The 19,543-nt window shown below is 40.8% G+C and overlaps 1 protein-coding gene across 1 annotated transcript in view; it reads left to right on the top strand.

The window, feature by feature from the left end:
- MDN1 (midasin AAA ATPase 1) overlaps positions 1–19,543 on the top strand; it is a 111,485-nt gene that overhangs the window by 55,165 nt on the left and 36,777 nt on the right. Inside the window, exons 41-63 of the mRNA XM_054399271.1 lie at positions 155–244; positions 356–616; positions 766–1,036; positions 1,755–1,914; positions 2,174–2,290; positions 3,423–3,631; positions 4,186–4,331; positions 5,711–5,913; positions 6,655–6,875; positions 7,782–7,895; positions 8,653–8,785; positions 9,451–9,560; positions 10,086–10,219; positions 10,915–11,075; positions 11,400–11,520; positions 12,335–12,545; positions 12,681–12,912; positions 14,091–14,217; positions 15,115–15,285; positions 15,428–15,642; positions 15,752–16,133; positions 16,338–16,447; positions 18,211–18,907. Of these exons, the coding sequence (XP_054255246.1) occupies positions 155–244; positions 356–616; positions 766–1,036; positions 1,755–1,914; positions 2,174–2,290; positions 3,423–3,631; positions 4,186–4,331; positions 5,711–5,913; positions 6,655–6,875; positions 7,782–7,895; positions 8,653–8,785; positions 9,451–9,560; positions 10,086–10,219; positions 10,915–11,075; positions 11,400–11,520; positions 12,335–12,545; positions 12,681–12,912; positions 14,091–14,217; positions 15,115–15,285; positions 15,428–15,642; positions 15,752–16,133; positions 16,338–16,447; positions 18,211–18,907 (4,596 nt within the window). The remainder of the gene's footprint in view (positions 1–154; positions 245–355; positions 617–765; positions 1,037–1,754; positions 1,915–2,173; positions 2,291–3,422; positions 3,632–4,185; positions 4,332–5,710; positions 5,914–6,654; positions 6,876–7,781; positions 7,896–8,652; positions 8,786–9,450; positions 9,561–10,085; positions 10,220–10,914; positions 11,076–11,399; positions 11,521–12,334; positions 12,546–12,680; positions 12,913–14,090; positions 14,218–15,114; positions 15,286–15,427; positions 15,643–15,751; positions 16,134–16,337; positions 16,448–18,210; positions 18,908–19,543) is intronic.

The raw sequence follows: 19,543 nt of genomic DNA, 5'->3' as shown, positions 1-19,543 counted from the left end.
GAAACATTTCATAGTATTCCAAGTCACAGGAAAGCATGGTTAATGAAGAGCTTGCTGTGGAGCTGAGAGGGAAGGCTACCTTAGGAGTAAATTTTTAGAGGAATGGAAAGCTTAGGACTGATAAGTTTTCTTTTTTGTTCCTTCATCCCTTTAGGTTATATCCATATTTAGAGACATTTTTGGCCAGGAAGCTGAAGTGTATACAGGAACCAGAGAGTTTCACATCACTCCATATAATGTTCAGGTAAGCTGCTGACAAGAGGTTTTGTCAGTGGAGAGAAAAGGAAGCAGCTTATAGAGCTGAGCTCCCATTTGCCTCTGAGTAACTCACCCATGTGTGTCTCTTCCCCTCCAGATCGGTTATTCAGTTCTTTCTCGTGGCAGCTATATTCCTCGTCCTGGCAGAAATCTCTTACTTCTGCATCACTCACTGCAGTCCCTCGAGTCCATAATGAAATGTGTGCACATGAGCTGGATGGTCATCCTGGTGGGCCCAGCAGCTGTTGGCAAAACCAGCCTTGTTGAGCTGCTGGCCCATCTGACTGGCCATCGACTAAAAATCATGGCAATGAACAGTGCGATGGATACAACTGAGCTCCTGGGTGGATTTGAACAGGTAAAGACTGTTTTGGAAGCATGGCACCATTTCTTCTTCCCACCTAACAGTGGCCAGTCCACTGTGATACCTTGGTGTTTAAACATCAAATGGAGCCTTAGGCACCACAGCCTTCTGGATGAACTAACTTTCTAATGACATGTTTCCAGGTTGATATCAATAGGCCATGGCAGCAGCTCTTGGAAAAAGTGGGGAATGCTGTGAGCAGCCTAGTAAGGGACAGTCTTCTCCTGGCAGAGATTTGTGCAGATGATGCTGAAGTTGTGCTGCGTGCTTGGAGCAGTTTCATCCTGAACTACAAACCCAAATCTCTGGGTGAAGGAAGTAGAAGTGTTACAGCTGAATTAGTGAGCAAACTGGAGGGAATACTTGTGCTTACCCAGCGACTAAACAACAAAATAAATTCTTACTCAAAGGCAGGTAGGTGTGATGGACAGTTTGAAGTAAGGCTGTATGTTCCTCTGAAGAAAATAAGAGTAATCTGTGTATGTGCAGTAAAAGCTTGAGGAGAAATTGGGATTTTTTTGGTAGGTTTTTGTATGTTCCTTCATGCTTACTTTACAGGCTAGCTTCTGAAAAAGTTACGTTGGTGATGGTTCTTCAGGTTTATTTTTGGTGTAATTACACCTGGCAGTGATCAGTAGTCCACAGTGAAATTCTCCCATACTGAACTAATCAATATATGATGCAATACAGCTCTTATCTTGTATTCCTGGGAAAGGGAACTTGGATATTCTGGTCTTGGATTTGTTCTCTGAAGCACTGACCAGTCAAGCTTTACAAATGTCAGCATGATAATGTATGGGCTGTGTTTTCTTCTCTTTTAAAAACCCCATTGATTAAATATGGCATTGCTATCCACCAAACTTGATATAATAGGGGAGAAAGGATGGAGGAAAATGTTTGTTTAGGGAGTAAAGTGTCAGTCTAGTTTACATTCCTCTCTGCTTGCGAGCACTCCCTCTTGTGGATTTTGCCCATGGGGGTCTACTTGAAGAGTTGGAGGCTCTCTTGTTATGTTCCCTGACGAAGTAGGAAGCATACATACTTCTTAACAAAGTAACTACTAATTTTCTTGAAAGGAACAGGAAGCTACCTCAGTAATACAAGTTTTGATGTAAGATACACTTCCTTGCAGAATTTGCTCTCCTGGTAGAAGAGTTCCGGCGTTTCAAGTTGCAGCAGGCCCAGGCTGCTGACCATAACAGCAATGGCACTTTTGAGTGGGTGGATGGGATGTTGATTCAGGCCCTGCAGTCTGGAGACTGGCTGCTGATGGACAATGTTAACTTCTGCAAGTAAGACATTCTGGTGGCCTCTTACTGCATGGTTCACAACTGAACTTTTTGCATTTGGTAATGATATATAGGAGCAGCAACTTGTATTTTCTGGAGGAGTATCTTCGTTATTAGCTTAACAGTTGATAGTTTTCCTGTTACCTCATGATGTAATTAACTGTTTGGCTTTTTGCTTAGGACTGGTATAATTTTTGTTTCAGGCTAGAAAGGAATCAAATCGTTACCTTCTTATAACCATGCCAATTTCTTTTCAATATAGCCCTTCTGTGCTGGATCGTTTGAATGCCCTGCTCGAACCAGGAGGTGTTCTTACCATGAGTGAGAGAGGTGTGATAGATGGCACAATTCCTACAATAGCTCCTCATCCAAACTTCAGGTACTTTGCATTTCTGCCCTTTTGCCTTTTTTTTCTCATTTATTTTTCCTAGTAGATTTAGGGGAAAAATGTCAGTAGTGAGCCAGTCTTTTGATGTTTTGAATGCCATTTAGTTTGTTGTGTACTGTTTTGACACTGCCTGTCTGGGCAGGGAAGAAAGCTGCACTGCAAGAAGCATATGACAGAGTTTGAGAGGCTTGGCTTTATATCCCTGTTGCAGCACAGACTAGTACACTGCAAAAATCATAGCAATGTACCTCTGCCTTGATTCTCCATTTCTAATTTAGGATTTCATCACTTCCTTGTCTCTCACTGTACAGGAGTTGAGGATGCATGTGCTGAAGGTGGTGAAGTAGTCAGATACGTTGGTAATGAAAGCTGGTATATGGACATAATAATTTTCTTCCCAGCTTTTTGCACATTATCCATGAATCTGAGTTTCAATAACAGAACATAAAAAGCTCCCCCAAAAAACTGATATCCAAAAACCTCACAAAACCAGACAGTCTGTATTCTCTTAGACCTACAGTAGTCTATTAGGGAGATGGGAGGAGCATATATAAAGTGTTCTGTATAGTTCTTACCTTTTACAAATTCATTACAATAATGCCTCTGATTTGGAAACAAGGTCTTTGACTTTTCAAAAACATGTTTTGTAGCATTGTGTCTCAAAAGTTTTTCTGCTCCTTGCTTCTAAGAGATGCCTGCTTAGCAGCAGGGTGTTGAATACTTTGCTTTTTAAATAGCACAGATTTATCTGAAGCTGTTGCTAAGACATTTAAATGTCTTCTTTATAGCTCAGAGGCATAGTTTAACTTTTTTTTTTTTTTGTAAGCAGGCAAATGATAAAATCGACATAGCTCAGATATAACTGAGTTAAAAATCATGCACCATATCTGTGGCTAATTTCAAAGTATAATTATTCATACAGAGTTCTCACTAAAATTCAGTAGATGTCTCTGGCTTTCTAGATAGCAGTGTCCCTGTTTGTGTGAAGAATAATTTGCTTTATGGATTTGGTGGTTCCAGAGTAACAGCTTAAAGCCCTAAGTTACATCTCAAGAATGTAAGGCAGTTGGATTGGATGGTTGTTGTATGTCCCTTGCAACTGAGCTATTCTAATATCCAACAGGCTTTTCCTTTCCATGGATCCAGTTCATGGGGAGATATCCAGAGCCATGCGGAATCGTGGGATTGAAATTTACATTCCTGGGGAGAATGATGGAAATGTATTGGACAGTCTGGATTTGAAGTTGCTCCTGCATGGTTTGGGTTTAGTGGGAGACAGCGTCTGTGATGCACTTGTGGCTGTGCATTCAGAAACCAAGGCAGCAATAGCAGGTAAAAAAAAGTCTGTTCGGTATTTAAGAACCTGGGATCATTGTGTGTATTTGGAATCACTATTTAATATAAAAGCTTGGTTGTTCTACTGTGTTATGTCCCAATGTAAGTAAAGGCATAAAAGTACAACCAAGTTCTTTTGGGTTGTTTTTTTTTTTTTTTCTTGCATTCTCAGTAGGAGATCTGATGGTAACTGAAGTGCTTTGTAAAGAGATACCAGACACTGGCAAGTGTCAGTTGTCTTGCTACAGAGAAGGCAGCACCTTCTAAAGAAAAATTAGTGAAATAGAGGTTTTGCACAAGGCCTGTTCTAGTTGTTCTTTGGAGCAGGATGACACTGAGTTTTATTCATCTTAGCTTCTTGATACCTTTTTTTGAGCTGTCACCTGATATTTCCTGTCTTGTCAAATTTTCTTACTACCCTTGGGAAGAACCCTTTCCATTTTCAGGACCCAGTAGGATTAATTTGGTTTGGATCTGATATTTGTCCTTAAATTGCTGAAGGGCTAACTACCTAAACATTCATATCATCCTAAATGCTGTGTATCTTTCAGGTTCTGTGTCATCTTTGTCACCTTTGCTTCAGGCTGCTGTGTTAATTGTGCAGCAGATGCAAAGAGGCCTTGGATTAGCAAAGTCTTTTTACAGAGCCTGTTGGGAAGTTTATGGCCGCTCACAACAACTGCAGATTAACCAAAAGGTAACAGCCCTGTGTTTAAAAGCTTTTCTCTGTTAGTTTGAGCAGACAGAAAGGTATTATACCCACAAGGGAGTGAAACAAAAACATTCACGCAGAATTGGAGGTCAAATAGGAATACTATTTACAAATATATACAGAAATACAAAAGGTGATCAAGGAAAAAGGGAATATATACACAAACAGAATCAGTTCAGGTTAGCTTCCCAACTGAGGCCAACAAGGCCTTGCTGCTAGGCCAAACCCTTCCAAAACCTCTCCCCCTACACACTAAGCCTCAGTAGGCCCAGGAGTAAGCCAAGCTTCACCCCTGACTAAGACAGGCCTACCAAGCCTCTATGTCCCCACACTAGGCCTCACTGCCCCCCCCCCCCACTAGGCCCAATTGTGCAGCAAGAAATTGCCAAGAATTGCAGAAAGGCCACAAACTCCCCCTCACACCAAGAGAGATAACAGCCACTGCACACCAGGAGCAGAGAGAAGGGAGAAAGAGAAAGAATTGTGAACTCCCCTTATATAGGGAGATGCAGGATTATGGGATGGAATTACACAATTTCCTATATCGACTTCCTGGGTCCTCAACCTATGACACTTTCTTCTATCATCTAGATATGTGAAAAATACAATTTCCTGGGGCTAGTTCTGAGATCCTCTGTTTCCTAAGTGCTTGATGAAGGTTGCCAAACTGTTTTAAAATCCTCTAGGGCATCTGCTGGGTGATGAAGAGGAGAGGTTAAGTGGCATTGGGACATTTTCTGTGATTTCAGATTCAGAGACTTTTTTGGCTCCAGTATAATCAGTACAGTTCTACATGTAACTAACAGATCAGTGAAAGCTCCAAAAATTGTTTGGTTTTGCTATTGAATAGTAAAATATGGTGAATTTGAGCTGCTGGCTGTTGTTTCGTGGCATTATGTTCTCAGCCTGGTAGCAAGCCACGGAAGACGGAGGTTGGATGAGTGAGAATTGTATAAAGAATGCCAATCTGTGACGTGCTTACTTAGATATTTCCTAGGGGTAAATATGTTTTGTTGGAGATTTTATCCCGGTTGGAATTGGAGGCTTATTTGTTTGGTTTGTTTTAACAGCTTCAGCTAAGACTTTGAGATGTTAATACTGATGAATCTATAGCCTGAAACACTGTACACACTGTCACCTGAAGATAGCAATATTCACTTTCTATTTTAAACTGTTTAGTATGTTATTTCACTTTTGCTTGGAAGGTTTGGGTACTTTTATTGTTTAGGTTGTATAGTGTTTGTAGAACATTTGGTTTATGATGATTTCATCATAAGCACGTGTAATTAAAGAGCTCTCTGAGTTACTGTACTCAAATATGTGTTTAAATATGATACTAAACTGCTTTTTGTTGTTTGTTGTAGCTTGTGTTAGAATTGGTTGCAAAGCATACCTCATCTCTGGCTTCCCATGAAACTTGGGGTGACTCCTTGATAGCAATGGGATTGTGGCCAGACTCCCTACCTACAGGTGTGTTTGCAGCTGAGGATTCGCTTCTTTCTACAGTCCAGAGTGATGCACAGATCCTAATGCATTGTCTGAATAGACTAAACCTGAAAAACTGCAGGTAGGCAAGAAACAATTTTTTGTCTCCTAAGTTTAAAAAAAAATATGTGTGAACTACTGGGGGCATGTCATGTTTCTCGGCAAGACTGTATCTTGACCAGATTGTGTGGGTAGAAACTGTGGTCGTCACACTCCAGCTGAGGCTCCTGCTACCTTTCCATTCAACCACTGCAAATACAAGTTTAATTATTTACTGGTTTATTCTTCAGTTCAAAATACTTGACTCTCTTGTGCATTTGACATATATTGACTTGAATTTAGGAGTAGGCATTTATTAGCAAACATGAATGCAAACGCTGGGTTTACGAGATAATAAGAGCCCCAAAAATGTCTTCCTTCAGTTTCTTTCCAAGCTTTAAAAAAAAAAAAAAGAAGTCTTTAATTAGTTTTAAATACTTAATGGTTCTCTGTACTCCCTGCTTTCTTGTAACACTTCTTTCTTTGCCTTTTCTTAACTCACCTTTTCATATCATTCTGGTTAAATGTTGTGCGTGGTCAGTTCTGTGGATGTTCAATTCTGGCACTGCATTAATTCTTGGCAACAGTGAGTTAGTTCCTAATAGTAGATACTTCCAGCTGGTTTGAAGTTGGAAACTGACTTTAAAGAAGAGAAGAAAGATGATTGCCTTGCTGCCTTCTTGCTTGAAGATGGTTGGTTGCTGAGTAGCTTTGCAGACAAAATACATTTTTTCCTGGAGCTGCCAGTTCAAGCCCTTGATTGCTGGACTTTTTTGTGTTTCAGGACACTGCCACTGACTCTGCAAGATCTTCAAAAGGTTATGCAGTCCACTAATCCTGAAAGCCTCAAATTCCATGGTGTTGAGATAGATGAAAACTGGATGGATAAAATGGAAATTCTTCAGGCTTCAGTGAAGTTGTTCACAGAAAAGGCAACCAATCATGATTGGACACTGAGAGTTAAATGGCTTAACTCCTTAGCCAAAAATCTGCCACAAGTGCTTGGTATGTGATCGTTTAACTTTCTTTTATATAATGACTGATTTATTATATTTTTGTGAAAACATTCATCAGATCACTTGAATGGTTTGGAAGTTCTCAACTATCCACATTAAACCAAGGGCATTGAGGCTGCAGGGAGATTCAGAAACCGATTGTACATAGTAGGGATAACAAGAGACTTTGGGCTGAACTTCATGGCCTTGGGAAGGCTGGTTAAGGGATTGGGAGCACAAGTGGTGTTCTCCTCTATTCTCCAGGTTGTGGGGAGTGATGAAAGAATAAGCAGGAAGAGCCAGCAGATCAGGCCTGTCTCTAAGCCTAATGTCTCTGGCAAGAGTTTGGATTCTTTAATCATGAGTTGATTTACATGACATCAGGCCTGCTGGCAACAGGCACCTGGTCCAGAGTGGGAAAATGATCCTAGCCCAGGAGCTAGCAGCACTTATTGGAAGAGCTTTAAAATAGATTGGAAGGGGGAAGGGCACAAAATAAGGCTTGCTAGAAATAAGCCAAAGGACAGCACACCAATACTTGAAAGGATGCTGTGCTAGCAAGGTCTGCTCTTTCACTGGAGGTAGGGAACAGAGACCCATGTGACAGGAAGAGGGAAATAGATGTACTGAGAGGGTGATTTGAAGGCATAAGGTCATCAATTTTTCACAAGCTGTAGTTTTAATGGCTTACATGAAGTATCACCAGTTTAACTCTTACCAGATTTATCGTGTTGGCCATGGTATTCTGTCTGCTTTTAAGACATTTTAGAGCTAATACCAACTAAGTGCAAGCACCGTGTCCAGAGTGTATGGACAGATGAGCTTCAGGCTGCTTGTGTTAGTTCAGTTAAGTTCTTCCTCATTTGTATTAAATTTTCTGCCTTTTATACCTATGTTCTGTCCCCTTCACCTACAGATCCAGTGCGGATTCAGCTGGAAGCAGGTGCTGTAGCCCTTGGTAGTTTCTATGCCAGTCCCCTCTCCTCTGGAGTCAGTAACATGATCAAGTTGCTACAGCCAACTATGACAGGTACTTCTGGAAAAAAAAATATTGTGTAAGACATTGGTGCTTCCTTTATTTGTTCTCTGAACACGCTGCAACCCTTCTTGGGGAATGTGTGTAACAAAACAAAGGCTAAATTCTAACTAACAACAGAGCCATTCTTGCTGTCTAGAACTGCAAATACATCAATTAAAAGCATTCATCCTAAGCAAATTACGTATGAGTGCTATGACTACAAATCCTGAGTGTGTATCTGTGACCCACATGCACTCCTGCTACTCAGAGTGAAGTGATGTCCTTAAGAGTGATGCATATATGCACTGCCTTTCTGACTGGATGGTTTATGCATCCTGTTTTCTCTCAGCATTTATTGTGTTGGCCCATCTGTAACCCATGTTAAGGCCTACAGCTTTCCCTCAGTGTTTTACAGGGAGCTCAGGCCTGTGGTTTCCTTTCCAAGCTTGTTAGGTGAATGAAAGCTACATAGACCCTTTATGGATGGTCCTAGGTGTCTTGCCTGGACTGTAAAGGAAAAGGACTTGAGTTTCCAGGCTGTTTTTTTGGGCTACTCTTAGCACTGGTTAATTAATTTTCATTGTTCTGTTTTACAAAACTTGCAGTCAACTTAATGCTTTCCTGTTGGGCTATCTGGTGTGAGGGAGCTTGACACTATGCTTTTCTCTTAGGCTTCCTTCTTTCTTTCCCTAAGGTTCTTGTTTAGGCAAGAGGATCAAGAGAAGTCTCACTAAATCATGTTTCCACTGCTGTCTTTTTGACTTTCCAGACGAACATGTGATGCCTCTGGACCCAAGATGGAATGTACAGTTTTGGGATATAGTTAGAAATTCAATGAACTTTGATACAGAAATGGAACACACAGATCAGCTTCTAATCCTTTTGAAGTCTGTAGCAAATCGGTGAGTTACAAAAAGGTCTTGAGAAGATTGCCCAGTGGCTGTAGTCAGTGCTCTGTAAACACTTGCAGTATTTGCCAGTAAGTGTTTAGATTTTTGATAAATCAGGTCTGAAATACTAAGCAGAAGTTTCACAGATCTAGGTAATTTTTTTTTGCTTCTGTTTTCTGTAGATGAAAACTAAAACAAATCACTTAATATAGGAAACAGGGCTCCCAGTATTCCGTATAAGCTGGAGTACTTCAAGGACAAACAAGAACTGTAGGATAAAGCATGGAGGAGGCAGAAGCAGTGGTGTGAAGTCTCTGACATAAGAATTAAATTGCTGCCCTGCTTTTGGATTTGAACTGCTTTTCCTAATAAGAGTAGAAGTACACAGATCTTGCAGTTACAGTGTGAGGAAGCATCTGCTCACACATCCTACAAGTGGTGTATGTTGCATATGCTTATTGGCTCACTGCTTTGTCCCTCCTGATGATTGCTGAAGTCAGGAATCTGCTTTTTGTGAACCTTGTTTCTGCAGAAACCATATTCCAGTGATTGTTTATGCTGCACTTGATTCTTTTTTCGCAATACAATATCAAATGTCATTTTGCAGTTCACCGTTCTCATAAGGCAAAGGCCTTTAAATGGTTCTGAATTTCTAACAACTTTTATTTTCAATTCAGGGCAGTATTATTTCTTGACCGAGAAAAGAGAAGCTACACTGAGAAGAATTTGATTACCATCAGGAAACCGAGAAATAGCGTCCTGAGAATGTCTCTGGATTTCCGCAAGGGTGGGTTGAGTTTTAGAGTTCCTTTTGGTTCTTTGCTACACCATTTATAACATCCCAGTTCATGCCATTTCTCTCTTAATTGCCTAAACATGAGGAAGGTGGTGCAGAGAAACTGGAACTGCATTTTTGTCTTTAGCTAGTAAGAATAGACAGGTTCTTCATTTGTGTTTTTGTTCCAATCCTCTTTTTATTGTTCAGTGTAGTTAGGCTGTTTGCTCCTAAAACAAAGGGGAAGAATTCAGTGATGAAATCAGTATGTTGCATAGAAGGAACTGATCAATGTTTCTTTCATTCTGTATTATTTTATTTTTTATATATATTCAATGCAGTAGAACAGAGAAATGTGCAAGTAGTGAAGGATGAAGGGATACCTTTTGTTACTTTGACAATTAGGGATCTGTTTTCAGCAGTTCAGCTCCCAGCTACAGAGAGAGTCTAAGTGATGAGAAATTGACCCCTACTTGTCATGTTTTGTGACTAGAACATTCAGTCTTTCCCTTTCTTTCCCTCTTCCTCAAATCTCAGATCCAGGAAGTTACAACTGCCTGCCTCATGCAATTGTGGTCAACCTTGCTCCTTTCTTTGAACTCTGGGATGCATTTATGTTTAACTGGGTGAAGTCTACTCAGGTGGCCTTAAGTGATGATGACATGCATGATGTGAGTAGACTTTGCATGGTACATTTATGGAAGTTGTGTGAAATTTGACAGTGTGCAGAACACTATTTCTAGTTTCAGGTATCAAGAAATAAACTACAGGATTTCTGTTGATATGCAGAATATGCCTGACACTAGGCAAATACTATGTTTATTTCAGTGGCTGTGTTGTCTTCTCATTCTTCTGTGGGATGTCTATTTTCAGCCTGCAGATTCTCCTCAGAGTGGGAGTTATCTTACCTAAATGTATGCATCTAGGACCCAGATACTCATCGTGCCATAGAATTGCCTCTTTCTACTAACAATAAAGGGAGTATCCACATCCATCTCACATAAAGAGATCTGAACCTGTGTGGCTGACAGTCAGCACATGTCACAGAGCTGGTTCACGTCTCCCTCTCCTGTTTTAGACCATGAAGATCATTTTACTGGAATCCAAAAATTGCATAGTAGACTTTGTTCAGGGATTACTTGGTTTTGACTGGTTTATTTCCACCTGCCAGCAGAGCCCTGCCATATTTTTGGAAAACACATACTCGAGTGCTAGTTATGTGCCACTAAGCATGAAGCATTGTCTGCTCCAGTAGTTAATGGCGGTGACAATGTTTCTGCATTTTTCTCTTGCTTCAAGAACAAAGTGTTCTGTATGATGCAGGGCTAGGCAACTGGAAAATATAATGGTTTTGGCTTGTTGTTAGATTTTATACTGCTTGCTGTGGCGTGACCGGTTCTGGGCAGTCTCTGATGCTGTGACAGTGGATTCACCAGGGTTGTCACTTCTGTCTCTTCACTGGCACTGGGTTATGAAGCATCTAATCAACAGAGTTCCTCAGATGCTTATTGGATCAGACCAGCACAAGTGAGTGGCTTTGATGGTTTGTGTTTCTGTTAAATGGTTATATAATTTCCCCTCTTGTTAGTATTAGAGTTATTTGACACTATTTGCTGTTCATGTCCAAGTTGCATTCCATTAGTGTAATTTATTCCATAGCTGCTCGTTTTTAAAACTCAAGATTATTACCATTGGGCTTCATCTTGCCTAAATGGTCATTGAGGCATTTACCCACTTTTAAGTTCAGTTGCCTCTTTAGTGGAAGGCTGAAAGAAGGAACTTTTCTTTTGTATCCTTTTGCCTTTTATCTCACAGTCCAATTTAACTGTGGGCTTTTTTTTAATCTCCAAGGGTTTCCAAGGAAATTCAGTCTGTTTCACAGCATATTCAGAGCTGCTTGGCCAATCCTGCTGGTATTTCTGCCAATGTGAAGATACTACAGAAGTCTCTGGGAAGACCTCTTCCTTTTAAGGTATTGGTACTCTGTTTGCCAAATATTTGTATTTCCAGAGATACCAAATATGCTTTAAAACAATCATAAAGATTAGTAGCAATTGCTTTCCAGGCCAGCAAAAATACATTCCTTTTGGGCTTGTTAGATTGATAAAAAAAGTTGTTTCAGCATAGAATCATAGAATGTCTCAGGTTGGAAGGGACCTTAGAGATCATCTACTCCAATCTCTCTGCCATGGGCAGGGATGCCTCTCAACTAGACTCTGCTGCTCAAGGCCTCATCCATCCAGGCTTTGAACAGCCCCAGGGAGGGTGCATCCACAACCTTCCTGGGCAACCTATTCCAGAGTCTCACCACCCTCATACTGAAGAACTTCTTCCTATGATCCAGTCTAAACCCATTCTTCCTCATCTTAAAACCCTTCCACCTTGTCCTATCACTGGACACCCTTACGAAAAGTCCTTCTCCAGCCTTCCTTGAGGTATTGGAAGGCAGCTCTAAGGTCCCCCTGGAGTCTTCTCTAAGCTGAACAAGCCCAGCTCCCTCAGCCTATCCTCAGAGCAGAGGTGTTCTTCATGAAGATGAAAACCCCAAACTTGACAAGATAGAATTGTTGCAATTGTTTCAGTTTCTGTCTCCTTGCTGTATTGAGTAGGGCTACAGAGGAATTACTAAGTTGTTGCAGTTTCATTTATGTTTACTTGTACTTCAGTTGTGCGCATGTGAATTTGAAATCTTATTTCTGACTGCAGTCACAGATCTTGTTCTTTGTTGCTTTGCTAGTGCTGCTGAAACATTGCCACTTGATCAAATGTCCTCCTCCTGTTTGCAGGATAAACTGGGCATGGAATGTTTTTCTCAGTTAAAAGCTCTCAGCAAACCACTTAACATTTTGGAGCTAAGATTGGCCTTTGGAGACAGTAGATGGCAGGAAAAAATGCACTGTCTGAAAATTGCTGCCACTGGATGGACGTTGAAGAAAGCACTGCTGCAAGCTGATGGCCTGATAACTAGAGCAAATCATTTAGAAGATGTTAGTCTGGGTAGGTAACACATTCAAAGAGCTTGACTGGCTGATTTCTGTCCTCTCCTTATATACAAATGGAATGGATGTGAAATGGTCATTGGCAAGAACTATGGTACATGCATTTATGTGCCTCTTGCACTCTGTCAAACAGGTCAGCTAAAGATTTTTTTGAAAGCCGTGCATTCACACCTGAGAGCAGAAGGAATTACATATAGTCATTCAGAAGAAAGGTTTACTGAAGATGCCATCTCCAGTCAGTTAGACCCTGCCTTGTTAAACCAGCTCCGCACTCGGGTTCAGCTGTGGCCTGCAATGGAATACATAAGTGGGCTCTGGCAGTACAAACTGACAGCAGATTATGTGGCTAAAGCTTCTGCAAGAAGGTAAGAAGAAAGTTGGAGAAAAATCATTTTATCTTTCATGTGATTCAGAACCCCTAGCTAAAAGCTGTAACCTTAGTACTTCACATTTGCATGTAAATCTGTGAGTGTGTGGATCACAGAATACATCTGCTTGGAAGAGACCTCAAAGATCAACCCTTGACCCAGCACTCAAGAGTCAACACTAAACTGTGGCCCTAATGTATATGGCTTGTATACATGGATGTATGTATGTGGTGTACACGTGCTTATGTGTAATTGTGAATATAAATGCATGTGCATTCCTTGTCTGCATGCAGAATTGCACTTGGGTCACTAAAAAGTGTAAAAAGCGAGTAGTTTAGTGTTCTATTGAGGAAGTTTTGGGGTTTTTTTTTCTGACTTTATTGATGCAAATATAGGAATGCTGATGGCCAAGGCCCTTGGAGTAAACTAAATAGACTCCAGAAATTGCCCTTTTTTTCCTTATGGTAGAATAGGTGAAGGAAAACTAAAATCTTTTATGTAGTAAATTATATTTTCCTTTTGGAAATATATATTTACCTTTTAATGAAATAGCAGAGTCCTTCAGATTGGGAATTAACATGAATTTTTTTTTTTATTGCCACGTTGCTGGGGGCTGCTGCAGAAAGACTGAGTTAGACCTGGTGTTGAAGAAAGTGCTCTGGTGTGCTTGTTTCCTTTTATGTAACCTGCACACATGACTTGAAGTTTAATATCAGTAATTTAAGAAGTGTTAGTGTTGGTTTAAGCGGCTAAGTGTATTTCTATTTTGGCTGGTTTACTATTGCTTAAAAGAGGGCTCTGAATTCATGGATTTCAGTGAAAATTTTTTGTATAGTGAAAATTCTAGAATCACTGATTTTTCACAAGAACTGTAAAGCTGCAAGGCGTTTTATTTCCACACGTTTTGCTGAACATGTAGGTTATAGCTACAGGAGATGACACTTCTTCCCTCTTTTGCTATATTTACATTTTGCCAGATTTGAAGGATGCAAATTTTTTGAGTATTCTTTGAGTGCTTGGTTTTCTCCAATGTTAAAAACATCATTTTAACCTTTCAGGACATCTTCATTGTTGTGACTTCACCTGCCATTATCAATTTGTTTTACTATCCACATGATTTACTTCATGTGCACTGCTTAACCATTAGTTAGGTTGCATTTTTTTACCTGCTACAGGAAGAACTGCAGTCAAGAACTAAGCATATGTTCAGATCTACTTCAGCTTATAGCTTTTTCTCTGAAGTTGACACCAGCCGCTTCTCACCAGCTATCTGCTCTGTGGCACTTGTTACAGCTTAAGGAGGTAAGAACAGGATTTAGTTTAATTAGTCTTGTAGAAGCTTTTAACAAACTCTTCAAAATTAGCATATCTCTGTTAAGATTTTTGACATGCAGTTTTTCTTACCTGTGCCAAACAATAACTGTTCCTTCTTTTAATAGGAAAAGTCGTTTACTGTGAGCCTTAAACAAATATAATGAAGCCACAACAATAAAATATAAAACAACTGCCTCAAATAGCATAGTTCTATGTGATCTGCTTTGGTACTATTGTAAAATTCATCCATGACCTAATGGAAAACAGAATATTGATTGAATGGCAGGTGCCAAGCGGGTTGTATCTATGTATTCTAAGGAATTTTATGCTGTGAAGTTCTTGTCTCTGTTTCTGTGCCTCTAAATTTCATTAGGCCTGTGCTGCAGAACAGTTAGACTGAGACAGTTTTCTGATGCATTTTCTGTAGGGCATTTAACATGCCAGAGAAATTCTGACTGGCTAGTATTTATCTATGATACAATGGTGGCTGTGTTCCCACAAAGCTCAGTAAAACAGCAAGTTCACTTTAAAAGCTTCAGAGCAGACTATTGGATAACTTTTTCTGTTCTGTGTTTCTGTTGTAACAGGAGGTCATGTGGTTGCAGGCTAGAGGCTGTATTGTGAAAACATGCTTCCTAAACACATTGCATATTCCACAGGCAGGAGGAAGTGCAGATCACTTTAAACTGGGACTCCCTGACCTCCTCCCCACCCCCAGCCGAATTGCTAATGGTTTAAACTGGACTCTTAGTTGAGAAGAGATGCAAGCATGTTGCCACTGAAAAACAGTATCATACTCTCTTGGGGTTTTATTGATTTTGTGTGCCTGATTCTCCTATGCTCCCTGTAAATTATCCTCATCTCTAGGCTTTTCTTTCTCCTTAGATATCCCTTGAAGAGATGCCTATTCTGTCATCTCAACTGATTAACGCTGCATTAGCATCCTTTTGGAACAGTACTTTTGCCACAGACCCAGAGTATTGGTTGACTTGGAGGCCACTGCCTGCAACAGAGGAAAATAACTTGTCTAAATCACATATGAATCCTTCTATGAAGGTTTGTATCTTCTGACTTAATCAAATAATTACACTAAGTACTATTTAATTGAATAATAGAACAGTGTTCTAAATCAGTACTGTAAGTTCTAGCAGAGTGCAGACTGCATCTGAACAATCTAACTCTTAATCTCTTAATTTAGGGCCCAGGTATTTTGACCCGAGCCATTTTCTCAAAGTGCTTCTTTGAAATTCTAACTAGCAGCAGCAAGACAAGACAGTGGGATGTGAGTGGGCTTCCTGTTTTGGCATCATCCCATGTGACACTGGGAGAATGGATGGAGAGGGCACAGCAGCTTCATGAAGTAAGCACAGCACTGTGGACCAACTTGGCTGTCTCTTCAATAGTAGATTTTAGGTATTGAGATCTTTATTCCATATATATGTTACTTAATTCAGGCATGTTCCAGAAGCCTGCTTACCACATGTAAACTTTTCTCATTCTTTTCTCATTCCTTTGCCTCTAGTCACACAGATGCTAGGCTACAAGGAATAATGCTGAGTGAACTACTCTCTGCCCTGGTAGATCTGGTGCCAGTGGATCTTCAGGAAGAATTTTTGGAGTGCTGTGAGAAGCTTTACCTCAAGGATCCTGTTGCATACGAGTTTCTTTTCAAGATACTTAGAAACATCACTGATCAGGAGTTACTTCCTAAAGAATTCCTGTTTCTCCTGCTTACTTGCTTGCAGCAGTTCTTTGGGGAAGGGCTGAAGGAGTTATCAGAGACAGCTTGTCGAGGAAGCCTCTGGGTGAATATTGGTTTGGTGCAGATCCAGGTACGGCTTCCACAGACCAGGTTTGATCCAGCTGTTAAAAGAGAATACAAGCTCAAGTACACAGAAGAAGAGGTGAGTGTGGAGCTGAATCGGCTTTTACCTCTGTAATGTATAAAATCAACACAGACTAGTTTGGCTTGGGTGCTCTTAGGCAAATTTTTGGTTGTGAGTTTTAATCTTATGCACCTGAACTTCTTTTAATGTCTACTAAGATGAGGTACCTACTTGGTTATCAACACCGGAACGTCAGAGAATGGTTTATTATTTCTTTTTTAGTTATACCAGCTGGAGTGTGAATGGAAAACAAATGATTTCTCATCCCAGCTGCATACAGGAAGAAGTATTGAAGATGAAGCAGTCAGCAACTATATTCATCCCCATCTCAGGTAATATCTCAGACACTTAACTCTTTTGCTTTAGAGTTTAAATTATCTTCTTTGGATGCTTGGGCTCCAGAGCTTTTCTCCACGGCTTGATAATTTTTGTGTTCTACAGAAATAAGGGTTGCTAATTTTAAAGTATCAATTTGCTTATTGAGGTGGTGAAGAAAAATAGAGAAGCTTTTCTTTTTTATTTGCAGTGACTAAGGAATTGTCTGTACCCACTTTGTGCTGCTGTAAATGCAACAATTAAAGCAGTGATGTTGGTATCTCGGTAAAGTTGAAACTATGTTCAGAGGTGAAAACAAAGCCATATGTCTGAATTAGGTAGTTTAAATTGTGACAATGTTTTCAATAAATTGAAACAAAGTGGAATGTGTATCTATCACTGTAATTCTTCAAGGCCTTGATAGATGCCAGTCCTGTATTGCAGAGTTCTTGGACTGATTGTACTGGGTAAAAATCTCCAGATGTGTATTTTAGCCACAGTGTTTTCCTACAGAGCTGTGAATGAATTAAATATCTTGCTACACAGAGTTTGTTGTCAGTATTCACAATTTGTAGCCATTGTTTTGTTGTTGGGTTGTTTTGTTGTTTTGTCCGAAGAGTTTGAGGAGGAAATTTTAAGTCCAGAGATAGTTCTTCTTTGTGTAGGTTTCCAGGTGTTCCTGGAGATAATCCTCACTAGTAATACAGACTAGGATATGAGGTGTTAGATAGCAGTCCTGAGGAAAAGAACTGATGGTGCTGATGGATGAGAAACTGGACATGAGCAGGCAGTGTGTGCTTGCAGCCCCAAATCACATCCTGGGCTGCATCAAAAGATGGCTTGCCAGAAGATCCAGAGAGGTAATTCTACCACTTTGCTCTGGTGAGACCTCACCCAGTGTAGGGAGGACATGGACCTGATTGAGCAGGTCCAGAGGAGGGCCATGAGAGTGATCAGGGAGTTGGAGCACCTCTGCTACAAGGACAGACTGAGCGAGCTGGGATTGTTCATCCTGGAGAAGAGGAGGCTCTTGAGAGACCTGATTGCAGCCTTCTAGTACCTGAAGGAAGAAAGATGGAGAGAGGCTGTTTACAAAGTCCTGCAGTGACAGGAGGAGGGACAATGTCTTCAAGCTGGAGAAGAGCAGATTTAGATTGGATGTTAGGAACAAGCTCTTTACTATGATGGTGGTAGAACACTGGAACAGGTTGCCCAGGGAGGTGGTTGAGGCCCCTTCCCTGGAGATATTCAAGGTTAGGCTTGACAAGACCCTGGCCAACCTGATGTAGTTGGGAGGTTGGACTAGATGATCTTTGGAGGTCCCTTCAGGCACAGATCATTCTATGGTTCTATGATTAATGATTTTCCACTATTAATGGAAGCTTTCAGTTTCATTATTATACCTGTCAAGAATCTTAATAGTTCTATGCGATTACTTAAAAAACAAGAGTCATTGAAAGCAAATTCTGAATGGCTGAGTTTTACTGGTTGCTTCCAGTAATACCCTTTTTAACTTGGTGCTCACAGAACTGTCAGGTAGCAAGCAAAAAAGTAATTGCAGTTTGTTGAAGTGACAAGGCAGGCCAAGTGGGGGGAAGTACCTGTGCATGCTATACAGGTGTAGCTTCTTGTTTTTCTCCTTGTTTACTGTTTGACACAAACCAGTTGAGTACTTCTGATGAATCCTTTTTTATATCAAACTTCTATGTTAACAATTTATGTCTATATAAAAATATTTATATGAAATATGTTCAAACTGGTCAATGTTATCTCTTAACAGACTGTTGCATGAAAAAATGCAAAGACTGAAAGAGCAAATAAGCAATCTTTCCAGAAAAAAGGCCTTCAGGCCTCCAGCTCCACCCTATGATTGCTTATACCAGGAAACTCACCAGTACATCAACAGCATAGCACGGGTTTCTTCAGTACAAGATCTTTTAGGTCGCCTTCTGCAGTTCCTTCGTGGGCAAGGACCTAAATCACTCCAGTCAGTACAAAACCTGTTAAATGAGGAAGCATCTTGGCAACAATCACACCATCACTTCAGAAAACACCTGGCAGAGGAGTATGCTGCATTCCCTGATGCCATCGTTCCACTGCAAGCTGCCATCTTACAGTTGCAGCATGGCATGCGATTGGTGGCTTCTGAAGTTTATGCAGTGCTGAAAAGTTTTGTGCGTCCAGCTGATCTCACCAACCTCCTCACTTCTTTGTTGTCATTTCCTTCTGTTGGCCATGCCTTCCCCACTTACTTAGCTCGTGCAGAAATTTTATGCTCAGTGAATTCAGTTGAGGTCCTTCATGGGCTTAAAAAGTTTTCTCTGAAGCACTCTGAAGGAGAATCTGAGGGAGTAGTGCAGCCTTGCCCAACTCTGGAACAACTCCTAGTGAATGCTTTGCTACATCTTCGATGTCATGTGCTAGCCAGAGGAGAGATGGACCAGAAATCTCTGCAGCTTTTTAGACATCTCTGTCAGGTAATGTAATCTGAATGCCAGCGTCTTGCACTCAGCTGCCATGCAAGAAAGACATGGATCTGTTAATCACAGAATCACAGACACATTCAGGTTGGAAAAGACCCTCAGGAGCACCAAGTCCAACCAAGAACCCTGCTCTACAAGGTTCACCTCTAAACCATATCCCCAAGCAACACATCCAAACCACCATGAAACACATCCAGGCTTGGTGACTCAACCACCTCCCTGGGCAGCATATTCCAATGCCTGACCACTCCTTCCCTGAAAAAAGTTTTCTGATGTCCAGTCTAAACCTACCCAGTTGCAGCTTGAGGCCATTCCCTCTTGTTCTGTCACTAATTGCCTGTGAGATGAGACCAGCACCAGCCTCTCTACAAGGTCCTTTCAGGTAGTTACTGACAGCAATGAGTCTCCCCCTCAGCCTCCCTATTCAAACTAATTAGCCCCAGCTGTTTGTAAGATTTATTCTCCAGGCCCTTCCCCAGCTTCATTGCTCTCCTCTGCACTGGCTCCAGCACCTCAACATCTCTCTTGTATTGAGGTGCCCAAAACTGGACACAATACTCAAGTTGTGGGCTCACCAGAGCTGAGTACCAAGGGGACAATCACCTCCCAACTCCTGCTGGACACAGCATT

Source organism: Indicator indicator, chromosome 2, assembly GCF_027791375.1.
Source record: "Indicator indicator isolate 239-I01 chromosome 2, UM_Iind_1.1, whole genome shotgun sequence".
NCBI classification, from domain to species: Eukaryota; Metazoa; Chordata; class Aves; order Piciformes; family Indicatoridae; genus Indicator; species Indicator indicator.
The sequence above is the reverse complement of the archived record's forward strand: the minus strand, read 5'-3'. Positions and strand labels throughout refer to the sequence as shown.